General features: G+C 36.4%; 1 protein-coding gene across 5 annotated transcripts in view; it reads right to left on the bottom strand.

Annotated features, from left to right (window-relative positions):
* The window catches only part of Wwp1 (WW domain containing E3 ubiquitin protein ligase 1), a 121,061-nt gene that overhangs the window by 78,611 nt on the left and 28,103 nt on the right, over nt 1-14,347 (bottom strand). For all 5 annotated transcript variants that reach the window (XM_037202376.1, XM_028885168.1, XM_028885165.2 and 2 more), the window contains exons 3-5: nt 8,914-9,004; nt 4,071-4,209; nt 3,353-3,477 (exon numbers count right to left, since the gene is read on the bottom strand). In XM_037202376.1, coding sequence (XP_037058271.1) covers nt 3,353-3,477; nt 4,071-4,209; nt 8,914-8,983 — 334 coding nt within the window. In that variant the 5' untranslated portion in view covers nt 8,984-9,004. The remainder of the gene's footprint in view (nt 1-3,352; nt 3,478-4,070; nt 4,210-8,913; nt 9,005-14,347) is intronic.

The raw sequence follows: 14,347 nt of genomic DNA, 5'->3' as shown, positions 1-14,347 counted from the left end.
TATTTATATGGAGGTTGAATACAGACTAAACTTCAGAACAGAGTTAGAAACAATCTAAATGTACAGTAGTAGAAACATAGACAATGTTCTAAGAATCCAGGTAAGATACCATACACTTAGAAAGCCTATTAATTTCTGTACCAAGGCAAATGACATGGCCAAAATAAGCCAAGCAACAGAAGATCATTAGATTAGCATAAACTGTAAGTAATATATTTTCTTTCTTAAAACTCCTGGTGTTCAAAAAAAACTTTCAATTATATGTGGATTTTCAGAAGGAATTTTTTTTCTTTTGAAGAGAGGGGACAATATTACTAAGAGTTTAATAGAAAAACACCCAGGGCAAGCAAGCTGCCCACAGAAGAATGGAGGCAAGAAGTGAAGAGGAATACTGTTTGCATTACCAGCATGGAGGTCTCCACCTAAGGGAATCAGGCAGACACATGTTGGAGAAGGAGTTTTAAAGAAAGAATAAGGAAGCCCAAGATATAAAACAAACAAACAAACAAACAAACAAAAAAATCCTTAGGTTGTGACCAGCATTCAAAATGAAAAGACAGAAGGAAGGAAAAGGAAAAGCTGCAAAGGTGAACAGACTCAATGAGCCTCATGGCAATTTCATGTTTGCTTGGAGAAAATGTGTGGGAGCAGGAACTCTGGGAAGGAAAAGCACTGTATCTCATTAAAGGAGTAATAATTTGTTAAGGGGAGTCCATCTTCCTAGAGGTGATCCCTCCATCCTGAGGGGTGATACCTTGGCCCATGGACTGACCTGCCCAACTGATAGTTAGGTCTCTATCCAGATCAGAGATTCTATTCTATTAACCAGAAATTTTTCCTTAATTACTGCTACTCTCGTACTCCCCCCACTGAAGAAGTAACCGTAAAACCATCTGGGCACCAGGTCGGTCAGGGATCCAAGTCCCTAAATACTTTTGTCATCTCCAGCCTACAGCAATGATGAGACTACTAAGAAGCCCAAGAACAGCTCTGGCTTTTACCCAAGAAACAGGTTATCTTGAGAGGGTGGGATGGGGTGCCTTTTTATCCTCAATGGCCTAGCCATTTTTCTCTCCCGCTCCTATCATTCCCTTCTCTGAAGAGTTGACACCAACTGCCACTGCGGAACTGGAACAATGACTAACCTGACTTTGTGAAGGAACTTAAAAAAAAAAATCAGGGTTGGGGATTTAGCTCAGTGGTAGAGCGCTTGCCTAGCAAGCTCAAGGTTCTGGGTTCGGTCCTCAGCTCCGGAAAAAATTAAAAAAAAAAAAAAATCAACTTATTATTTTAAGTACTTACATTTTAAACTCTTAACCTAGTAAACCAATGCTTAGGAGTTTTTTGGTTTTGCCAATGCTGTAGATTGAGCCAGGGGCCCTGCACATGCTAGGCAGCTTTTCCACTAAGAGACATCGTCCGCCCCAACTTTGAGGAATTACTGAAAAAATGGCTAAGAAACTGAGCACAAAGACCCACAAATGTCAACAGAAGTATTAATTACTTCAGTGGATTGTTGAACACTGCCTAATGTAAAAACCACTATGTGGCTCTGGAGCTGGAGGCAATTAAGAGTACACACTGCTCTTACAGAGGACCTGAACACCCATATCAGGCCTTACAGCTGCCTGTAAATCCACCTCCAGGGGAATCCAATGCCACCAGCTTCCTTGGGCACCTGCACTCACATGTACATAGTCTCATACAGAGACACACATACACAGAATTTAAAAAATAATTATTAAAAAAAATCCTGAACTAGTATTCCCTTCAGCAGTACTTGTGATGTGATTCAGAGAAGATGAGCATCCCTATGCCAAGGGAAAATATCATGAACTAGAATTCTGGTTTTTAAATCTTCAGTGAATTACTAACTTAAGATTAGATTTAAAACCACAGACTCTTTCTAAAGAATTATAAATCTATGTATATACACACAAAGTTTTGTACACAGCACTACTGTAGTCTAAAATGCTTTAAAGATCCCAATGCCAAGAAATTTCAATCACAGAACTATGATACTTATAGTATACTGTTAATTTTTTTTAAGAGAAGTAGATGATTAGTTCAGTTGTAAAGTATGTCTAAAACAAGAAAAAGAGAACAAATTATTGAGTGGTTATCTTCAGATAGAATTGTAATTTCCATATTCTGTGATTTTTTTCTTTCCTTTTTTTTTTTTTTTTTTAACTTTTATTGATTCTTTGTGAATTTCACATCAGGCATCCAGATCCCATTCATGTCCCTGTCCATTCATATCTAACCTCTGCTCTTGCAACCTCCACACTAAAAAAGAAAAGAAAAAAAAATCTCACCATGGAAGCTGTAGTGTAACACAGTATACCCTTTAGTCTATACATCTTTACTTGCAAGTGTTCATTGCAATGAATCACTGGTCTGGTTCCAGGCCTCTGGCTTCGGCTACACTATCAATACTGGGCCCCTACTTGGGACCCTTTTGAACATACTGTTGTTGACATGTCATGGAGATCCTGCAGCTTTGGATACGCAGGGCTGGCCCCTTCATGTGCTCCAGCAGTTCATTGATGGGGTGGATGTTGGGGTGGCCAACTCTTAGCCCAGGTTCTGGGCCTGGGTGGTAGCTGGGTTGGTCAGCTTTCCCCATCCTCATCACCAGGGCAAGCTCTCCAGCACTGCCCCAGCTAGTTCACCCTTTGTGGCAAGGAGCAAGGGGCAGGGCCAGTTCTCCTGCTCTCTGGCTCTAGGGTGGCTCACCTGCACTCACACCACTAAGGCCAGCTCTGTGTTGCCCAGGTGCTCCTCTCTGATTTTTCATTTCTCCATACTTTTCAGAATGAACTGGTAATCATTGAAAAATTATAACACTAGAATATTTAATCTAAATAAAGTTGTTGTTGTCAAGGAAAATAAGAATATGTTCAAGGTCCTGGGACACAGTGAGGAGGCAAAGTCCCTGCCTAGTATGTACAAGGACCTGGGTTTGATCCCCAACAGTCAGAAGGGAGGGAGAGGACATGCTATTTATCTATTCATCCTAGGCTAACCTGAACTTCATAATTCTTCTGCCTCAGTCTACTGACACTTGGAATTACAGGCATATACCACCATGCTTGAATTAGGTCTTAAAGTACACAGGTAAATAATAAATGAGTGGTGGTAAGTGGTATCAGAGAACTAGATGATCTCCAGTGTGAAGAAAGGATGGGAAAATACTGCCCACTGTACATTACGACACAGTTCTGAAAGCAACCACTGGCAATTGTAAGGTCTTTATAAACACAGCACTATACTTCATTTCTGGACTTTAGAAGACTATGTTTAAAGTCTCTGAAGTAATGTATAAAGAAACAAAGGTCAGAAAGCCACTTACATTTCCTGTTGTGTGTTAACAGCACTTGTTTCAAGTCCACTGTTGCTCTTCCTAACAGAGCATCTGCTTTTAAAGTGTGGTGACTCCAAACTCGAAACTCCAAGGTGGTCTGTGGGGTCACATTTCTGCATGAATAACATTATAACAAAAATGAACATGGCATCACTGTGAGTGCTAATTCTTTTATCTATTTCAATGATTTTTTCAAAAACCATGAATTCAGTTTAATACTGTATGAAATAGTAAACTGATTGGATCAGCAATGAAAATAACAAGTATTTACAAATACATTATTACTTTAAAAACTATATCAGGATTTTTGTAAACAACCGGCACAGCACTGATTATCTTACTGAAACCTCAGAAAAACTTCTGTGGAAACACATTTCTACAGACGTTTAGAATGGTTGTCATTAGTTATAAAGCCTCTATTACATATAAATTTATATCATGTTACTTCACAATGCCAAAATTAAGATTGACTGACTTTATTTCTGTATCAAACATTCAGAAAGAATACGGCCATGTGGAAATAACTGTCTATAAAACAAAAACACAATTATTGTGCTTCCTCTTTGAGAAAAGTGAAATTAAAAATTTCTTTGTATGTTAAATTCTTAGATAAAGAAAAAACTTTATTACTTGAAGTCATTCTACAAAATACAAAACATAGCACATGTGACTTGAAGATTTTGTATACTTTACATAAGATACTCACACAGTCAGCTGCTCATCCCATTTTGGATTAGAAGAACTACTGGATTTTGCTGTTTTCTTAATCTCTCCATCCACAATGACTTCAGTATATATTGCTGTTCCAAACCAGTTTTTTTTTCTTTTTAGTTTGGCACTAGAAACTAACAGAAAACAATAATTAGTTGTCAGTATGTACAACCAAAAAAATCTGTGCTGCCAACTAGTAAACCAATAAAAACAGAAGTGTTCTTCCACGTCTAGTACATGTCTCACTGGTAAAAGGAGAAGCTACTAATGTCGGAAAGCCATCTCATTTTCTCAATAACCAATTTATTGAGATAACTCATCCATTTGAATAGGATAGTTCATTTGTTTTAGATTCAAACTTGTACAAACATCCAGATTAATTTGAAAACATTTTTGTTAATTCTCCAAAACAGCAAATGATCATTAAGGAGGAATTTTCCTATCTTCTGCCAACATCCGCCAATCTGTCTCTATAGATTGTCTGTCCTGAAAATTCTGTATAGTGGGATCATATACATGATTTCATGACTGCCTTCTTTCACTTAACATATTTTCAGGTTCCACCAATGCTGTAGCATGCATCAATACTTCATTCCTTTTTCTGCCAAATACTATTCCATGATTGATATACCATAGTTTATTTATGTATTAGTTGACAGGCATTCCAAACACAGAACTGTGCACTTTCAGGGCATAATACTAACTACCAACCAGTGAAAATAGCACAATATGATCACCTCTATAACCAATTCACTGCAACTATCCTGGGTCTGAGATGACAAACGAAGAGCACCCATGTTACACTCAGGAATCGTTAAGAAAGAAAACAATATAAGCTTCCATTCTACAGAGAGAATTAGTCAAATAAACCAATGAAATATGAAGTGAACGTAATGTGACAGAGATAAAGTGTTTGAAATAGTTACCCTTCTGTTAATACGTAAAGAATAACAAAAAAGATTATAAACAACTGTTTATTAAAATACTGGCAACAGAGTGCAAACACTGTTTAACATAATGTCTGAAGTGCTACTGGGAGGGTGTTAGTTTTAAAACTCATTCCCATCCTCTGATGTTGCAAGTTGCTCTAAGTTTACCACCAAGGGACGGATATAAGGGGCCAGACTTGTTACCTCTCAAGAAACTCTCCAAATAGAAGGTTTCATTCCAAATAGAAGTTATTTCTTTGATACGTACAGGTCCTATCTATCCACACATTGAAAGTAAAGAGAAGGCAATACAGGATCATGCTAAAAGCGTACAAGTGTAATATATCTGGGTTCATGTTTTAACTGCCATTACTAGAATCCTGACCTGAAGGAGGTCAATTAACGGCTCTGCCCCTCCATTTTCTCACCTGAAAAACAGGGGAACAATAATACCCAATTCTTAGGTTTGGTGAGTGAAGGCATGCAAAAGCACTATCATCATCAACAAATTCCCCACATCCAGTATGGTGACTGTACCTATGCTATTACTAATGAGTTAACTGCAGACCCACTCAAAATATACCTGTACCTATGCTATTACTAATGAGTTAACTGCAGACCCACTCAAAATATACCCACTGTGTTTCTTATTTGGCAAAGTGCTTGACAGTACTAAAAGCTGCTAAGGTAACAGATCTTCCTTCTGCCCTCAACAGATTTTTTAAAATATCCTTTTTAACTCAAAAAAAATTTGTAACATGGTGGCTCAATAGTACATATAAAATTAATGGTATGTTTTTAAATAAAGTGAATGCTACTATTTTAAACAGGAGTTCTAATTACTGGAAACAGGATAAATTACATTTTCCCATTTACTGGTTTACCTTTGGTGTTATACTCAAAATGCCCTTCACAGTAATACTTTATAAATATTGAAAATTAGCAGACTTTGGATGAGGTTCCTTAATTTAAAAAGGTCCAGTAACAGTAATGTTCCTAAAAACATGTAGTAACAAATGTATATGGTCCACATGAAATTTACCATAAAACTTGAATGATGGACATCAAAGAGAAAGAAAATGATTTGATATATTCTTAGATCTGGAAATTTTAAGATAAAAGCTTTAAATAATCTCCAATTGAATATACTATTTTACAACAATAACACCAAATTACTGGGTTTGAGTGTCCAGGGTAGACACAGAGAGAAATGGAGAGCTTAAAATCAAATAAAGAGCCAAAGAAAATAGCCAGTAGAGATAAATATGCATAAGATATGAGCTAATTAAAGAATTCTCCAAATTTATGTACTATAAAATGAAAGTAACTAGACAGTCTAATAGTGATGTAAGAAATAGTATAGAACAAGTAAGGTGGTAACACTTGAAATCAACAAGAAAAAATGGTTAGGTCATAAATAATTAAATGCTTGAGAAAAATCACCTATAGCACACATCACAAATACTAAAGGTGCTCACAATTTAAGTGAAATTAAGGGCCAGTGGGGTGGCTCTGTGAGTAAAGGCACTTGCCACCAAGCCTAATGAATTGAGTTCCATCCCTGGAACCCAAATAGGAGAGAGATTCTCATAAGATTTTTGCTAACCTATACATGTACCATGGCTCATGTATGTGCACATACATAAATAAATGTAAAAATCAATATATTTTTAAAGTGTAATTGAGGTACCATAAGACACAATCCAAAAATTACATCTATATGCTATTATAACAATCTATTACTTTTTAAATCAAGAACTATATATACCTTGCAAGCTTTGCATCTGATCCTTTCATGTTGAAAATCTTAAAATCTACAATACTGAAAATTACTTATCTCTGCATGCTATTATAGTTATGTTCATGGTATAGTAAATTATCACATTACAGTGGGTTACCTTCTGTTTGACTTTTAGATCATGGTTTTCCTGTTTCTAGGATATTTATTGGTTGACTGAGTGGTTAGTTTTTTAGAGGCTGAAATGAAACTCAAAGCCTTACATACACCAGGAAAGCACTATATCATGGAGCTACACCCACAGCACACTGTTCTTGTATGTTTGTTCCCTTCAATCAGCGATAGTTTAATGGCAGAAATAAAGAAGAGACATGGGCACAGAGGCATACACATGTAATTCCAGTGCTTAAGGCCTAAAGGAGGATCATGAAGCTACCCTGAGTCCTACAGAGAGATTATGTCTCAAAACAAAAAGGGAAAGGAAAACAAATATGCTGGATGTGGTTATTAGTACATGCTTGTAGTCCCAGTTCTTGTGAAACTGAGGCAGGAGGAACACAAAGTCAACACTAGCTTTGGCTACATAGTTCTAGGGCAATGTAAGCTACATAGTAAGACCTTGACTCAACAAAATCTAAACTAAACTAGTTCTCTCTGCTTTGTACTTGCATTGAAGACAGACCTCTCAGCCTCCTGTTCCTGATGCCATGCCTGCCACTTGCTGCCATGCTTTCCTCACTAGAAAGGATTCTTTCCTCTTATTAACCATAAGCCCAAATAAACTGTTTCTTCTGTAAGTTGCCTTGGCCATGGTGTTTGATCACAGCAATAGAAAAGTGATAGAGAAGTTGATACCAGAGAGTCAACTGTTGTGTGAAGAACCTAACCAAGTGGTTTTTTGGAGGAATGTGAAAAAGTTGAAGACTGTAAGCAGAGTTAATGAGCCATCCTACCAAGAGCTCAGAAGACAGTGGTGCTGAGAACAAGTATGTCATGGAAAATCAGCTCAAAAGGTATTTCTGAGGGGAACAACGTTAGCAATTGGACTTATGGCCATTTGTGTCAAATTTTGGCAAAGAACCTAGCCACTTTTTGCCCTTGTCCTAAGAACTTGCCTGAGGCAAAATTTAAAAAGTAACTGACTAATCTCTTTAGTGGAGGCAATTTCAATGCAACATAATAATGAATTTGTTATGTGTTTATTATTAAAAATGTTTATTTGGGTCTACAATGAAAAAAAGAAAACTGGGCAGAAATAAATGCAAAATGTACAGTTTGGAGAAGAAAAGAAGATCAGATCTAAAGAGGCAGCCAACGTTGGAGTTGAAAGAGATAGGGAATTAACATCATTAAGAAGAAGCCTCCTGCTTAGCCCTAGATAAAGGGAAGGGTAACCTCAGGGCAGACCCTCCCACAACTAAGCTTCCAACTTATGAATGAATATAGGGTATTGCCTGCCCCTAAAAATCAACAGAATAAAAGCTCTGCTGCTAATGTGACATCCATCTCAGGCTGGCAGTCCGATTATTCACAAGCTGCTTTGGATGAACGAACATGCAAGAGTAAAGGGGTTTACAGATAGACAACTACCACACTTCAATAATAGAGGGAACATTGCATGATGGTGCCTGATTGTTTGAAATAAAAGGGCTAATGGAGTAAGCTGGACTGAGGATGTAGTTCAGTGGTAGAATGCTTGCCTAGCACCCACAAGGCCCTGGCTTCAATCTCCAGGATCGAAAAAGGGGGAAAAAGAAAAAAAAAAGAACATTGTTTGTGATAAAAGGAACAAAAAACTAGAGTCTTAAGACTGCAACTGGCATCCTCATTACTAAGAGAAGGCAGTGGTTTCTCTGGACTTCAGTCTCCTTGTTTATAGTCAGAAGTAGTAGTTTTTATTACTCAAGCTGTTGTGAAATCAAGAGCATGGATTTTACAAAGTTATTTTTACTTTAAAAAGCAGAAATGAACAAAATGATAAAGTCAAGCCAAGGCAAAAAAAAATAGAACATGAAGGCAAGACACTAAAACCCAGTGCCGCCTAACATCAGTCCAACTTCATTGTGTATGTCTCAAAAGCATCATTTATGGAATATATTTGCCTAATTCGGTATGCAAAATCCAATTTCATCTACCCATCATAATACTACATTATTACTAAAATCACTTACCAGTTACCTTTAACTGTAACCTTCCACTGTGGTCATCACTAGTATCAGACCTCGGTGAAGCAGTGGCCATGTCCCAAAATTCACCTTAACTCTATTAAAAAAAAAAGATAATTTGTTCGTGTGTCAGAGATATCAATTTTCAAGATGATTAAAACCGTTTAAACAATGAAAATTCATACCTATCACAAGTTCTCAGATACCTTTCATTTAAAATTAAGACAGTATACAAACCTTATTTATATAAGATTGGGGCCATTAAACCATATCTGAGTCAATTTGAGCAACAAAGTAAATGATAATACTAAGAATTCAGGATCATATGTTGATTTAAAAATGAATATATACATGAATATGAAAACATATATTTATATGCATTATTGAAATCTCCTGAGTATATTCCACTTTTATTCTTAAATACTTCAGTGTGTATTTCTTAAGAATAAAAACATCCTCCTAAATAATCACAGTACAATAATTAAACTAAGGAAAACTTAAACTGTACACTTAACCAAGAATTTAAATTTGCTAAAAAAAAAAAAAAAAAATTAAACAAAAAGCAGAGCTAACTACAGCTTTCTTCTACAGACCAAATATCTCAAGGCTCAACTTCTATCCACCTTTAACCTACTAAAGATTTAAGTGGGCTATCCTGGGAAATACTGAAAAATACTAATGAATATTAATATTTATCTTGCTTTTCCCTTAATTTGACATTTTTTCTGTGCTCCATTTAGATCCTTTCCCTAAATTCAGAGACCAATATTCTAAAACCATTACACTTTCTTTACTTGCTTAGATTTGCATAGATTATGTTTTGATATATAGACACATTCGTATGCAGACACACACAAAAAAAGATGGGAGTTCCTTAATCTATGATCAAGACCTCTTTCAGGTCAATATACTTATTCTACAGAAGAGAAAACAGGTTTACAACTGATATCTACTTAAGAGCAATCAGTTGTCATGTTCATGTAAGAAAACCAAACAAGTCAGCCCTAAAAACTTAGATACAAGTAACATTATATGGACTGAACAAATGGTATTTAGAAATATATAGTATATATCTATACAATTTTGCATACAAAAACAAATTAATGAAAAGCAAGACCATGAATTTGAAAGAGAGCGAAGAGGCACATATGGGGCTTGGGGAGTCAATAGGAAAGAGAAGGTAGAAATATATTAATCTCAAAAATAAAAAAATAGAATGAATTTTAAAAAAGAAATCAATTGAAATGAAACACTTATATTACCAACTAAGGGAATAAAGTCAATGGAAATTGAAGGCTTTTTCCAATTTTTAGCAGTCTGGTCTACTAGATAGTAATGAAAGACCTTCCTTCCTGCTTTAACATAAACACTTCTTGCATAACTCAAAACCAACTGTCTTATTTTCCAAGTTCTGTTATGTTCTTAAGTGTGGGAGTTATCAAGCCTATACCTCACATATAATGGCAGCCTTAAGAAAGAGAGAGAGAGATGAAACGATAGTAAGAAACAGAACATTCAAGGCTAACAATCTTAGTTCAATCCTCATATCCCACAAGTTGTCCTCTAACTTCCATGTTTTATTCATTCCACATAAATAAATAAAATAAACTGTCAATAGTATAGACAAACAAACAAACATCTTATCCTGAGTGTATATGCTGATAGTTGTAGTGCATAGTCAAGAGAAAAAACTGGACCTGCTGAAAGGTGAAAGGAACTGAGACCTCACTGTGAGGACCCAAGACAAAATTACATCAGAGCACCAACAACCCACTGACATATACCATTAGGACAACACTCAAACTTAGACATGGGATTTACTGAAAATGAAGAACAGCCTAATCTTGGCCTACAAGTAAGAGTCAGTGGAAATCCAATACAATAGTTTCTGACTGTCAAGAACTTTCAAAGTTACAACTGTATACTTTTAAATTCTAGTTTTATCGATGAATGATGACGTATGGCCAATCAAGAAAAAACTATAAAAGGTAATATACGGGCATCAGTCAGAGGAGTGGGTGAGTTACCCACCTGCCAGCTGGACAGCCTCACTCGCTGGATTCTGTTCCCCCAAGACCCATTCTACCACCCAAGCCTTCCTGCCTCATCACCCTCCCTATGACTAGCCTTTCCCCCAACTCCAGTAGACTTTATTGGCTCACATACAGTCCACACCAGTCAGAAGAATAGGTGAGTGACCTGACTCCTGCCAGGAAAGCTGTCCCACTCCCCAGATTCTGATCCCCAGGACCCATCCCACGGCCCTCCCCCACCTACCTTATCACCAGTACCACTGCTGGGCACTGCCCCCAACTCCTGTAGAATCCCACTGTTGGGGTGTAGACCACACCAGTAGGAAGAGCTGACTTCAGAGGCTCATGTACAGACCACACCAGTTGGAAGAACAGGTGCAGATCAAAGCAGTCAGACTCCCTACTAGATCAGAGGTCATGTTATCCACTAGAAATCCAGGCCACAAAAAGTGGAAGACCAAACAGAAAACAGAAATCAAGAAGACAAACTCAGGACCTAGACCTATAATCATCCTAAAACCAGATATCTAAACACCAGTGTGAGAATACAATCAACAATAGCCAGGGCAACATGGCACCACCAGGAAATCAAAGAAAAGACAACCAAAAAATTGGAGGAAATCAATAAATCCCTTAAAAAATACCAAAAAAGGAAGAAAAGCAAAGAGGAAACTAATCAAGATCTGAAAATCAAAATAGAAGAAAAAAAGAGAACACAAACTGAGGGAAATTTGAAAATGGAAAGTCTAGATAAGTGAACAGGAACTGCAGAAGCAAGCATCACCAACAGAATTCAAGAGATGGAAAAGAGAATCTCAGACACTGAAGATACAACAGAAGAAATAGATTCATCAGTCAAAGAAAATGGTAAATCTAAAGAAATCCTAACACAAAACATCCAGGAAATCTGGGACACTGAGAAAAACCAAATCTAAGCATAATAGGAATAGAAGGAGCTCAAAAAAAAAAAAAAAAAACCCAGATCAAAAACCAAAAACCCAGAGAATATATTTAACAAAATCATAGAAGAAAATATTCCTAAGCTAAAGAAGGACATGCCTACAAATGTTCAAGAAGCTTACAGAACATCAAATAGATTGGATCAGAAAAGAAAATCCCTGATCCACATAATAATCAACACTAAACATACAAAACAAAGAATGTTAAAAGCTGCTAGAGGAAATGGCCAAGTAACATATAAAGGCAGACCTATCAGAATCACACCTGAATTCTCAATGAAGAATCTAAAAGACAGAACTGCCTGGACAGAGGCCAGCCCAGACTATTATACCCAGCAAAATTTTCAATCAACATAGATGGAGAAAACAAGATAGTTTATGACAAAGTCAAATTTAAACACTATCTATCCACAAATTCAGCCCTACAGAAGGTACTAGAAGGAAAACTCTAATCAAGGAAAATAACTATGCCTATGAAAACACACTAGCAAATCCCAAAGGGACACACACACACACAAAACCACTACAACTACCACCACTACCAACAAAAAATAACAATTAACAATCACTGGTTGTTAAGATCTCTCAATATCAATGGACTCAATTCCCCCTCAAAAATAGACACAATCTAACAGAATGGATACAAAAACAGGATCCATCCTTCTGCTCTACATAAAAAACACACCTCAACATCAAAGACAGACATTACCTCAAAGAAAAGCGTTGAAAAAAGATTTTCCAAAAAAATGGACCTAAGAAGCTAGGTATAGCTATCCTAATATCTAACAAAATAGACTTCAAACCAAAATTAATAAAAAATGGAGAAATACATTTCATACTCATCAAACGAAAAATAGTATCTCAATTCTGAACATCTATACCCCAATGTAAGGGCACTCACATTGGTAAAAGAAACATTACTAAACCTTAAATCACACAACAAATCCCACATGTTAATAGTGAGAGACTTCAACAACCCACTCTAACCAATGGACAGGTCGTCCAAACAGAAACTAAACAGAGAAATAATGGAACTAACAGATGTATTGACTCAGATGGACCTAACAGATATCTACAGAACATTTCACCCAAACACAAAAGAATATACCTTCTTTTTAGCATCTCATGGAACCTTCTCTAAAGTTGACCATATACTCAGAAACAAAACAAGTCTTAACAAATACAAAAAAAAAAAAAAAAATTGAAATAACCCCCTGTAGCTTATCAGACCACCATCGATTAAAGCTGGATTCCAACAACAATAGAAACTATAGAAAGCCTACAAATTCATGGAAAAGGAACAACTCTCTACTGAATGCCTACTGGATCAAGGAAGAAATACAGAATTACAGACCAATCTCCCTCATAAACATTGACGTTAAAATACTGGCAAATCGAATCCAAGAATACATCAAAAAAATCATCCACCATAATCAAATAGGCTTCATCCCAGAGATGCAGGAATGGTTCAACTTACAAAAATCTGTCAATATAATCCATCATATAAACAAACTGAGAGAAAAAAAAAAACATGATCGTCCCATTAGATGCTAAAAAAGCCTTTGCCAAAATCCAACACCCCTTTCATGTTAAAAGTCTTAGAGAGAACAGGGATACAAGGGACATATGCTGTGGATGCAGGACTGGAGAAAACTCCAGCTACAGACATACCTAAACACAATAAAAGCAATATACAGCAAGCTGACAGGCAACATCAAATTAAATGGAGAGAAACAAATTCTATTACAATCAGGAACACAAGCTGTCCCCTCTCACCATATCTATTCAATATAGTACTCGAAATTCTAGCTAGAGCAATAAGACAACAAAAGGAGATCAAAAGGATAGAAATTGGAAAGGAAGAAGTCCAAGTATCATTATTCACTGATGATATGAGAGTATAATACATAAGCAACCCCAAAAATTCCACCAGAAAACTCCCATAGTTGATAAACACCTTTAGTGAAGTGGCTGGGTACAAGATTAGCTCAAAAAAATCAGTAGCCCTCCCTACAAATGAAACAAGGGGCTGAGAAAGAAATCAAGGAAACATCAGCCTTCACAATGGCCACAAATAATATGAAGCACCTTGGGGTAACTCTAACTCTAACTAAACAAGTGAAACACCTGTATGAAAAGAACTTCAAGCCTTTGAAGAAAGAAATTGGAGAAGATATCAGAAGATGGAAAGATATCAAATGCTCATGGTTTGGTAGAATTAACATAGTAAAAATGGCCATCTTATCAAAAGTAATCTACAAATTCAACACAATTCCCATTAAAATCCCAATACTATTCTTTACAGACCTTGAAAGAACAGTACTCAACTTCATATGGAAAAACAAAAAGCCCAGGAGAGCGAAAACAAATCTGTACAATAAAAGAACTTCTGGAGGTATCACCATCCCTGATTTCCAGCTCTACTACAGAGCTATAGTAATAAAAAAA

Source organism: Peromyscus leucopus, chromosome 2, assembly GCF_004664715.2.
Source record: "Peromyscus leucopus breed LL Stock chromosome 2, UCI_PerLeu_2.1, whole genome shotgun sequence".
Lineage (NCBI taxonomy): Eukaryota > Metazoa > Chordata > Mammalia > Rodentia > Cricetidae > Peromyscus > Peromyscus leucopus.
Note: the sequence above shows the minus strand (reverse complement) of the source record. Positions and strands in the feature narration are given on the sequence as shown.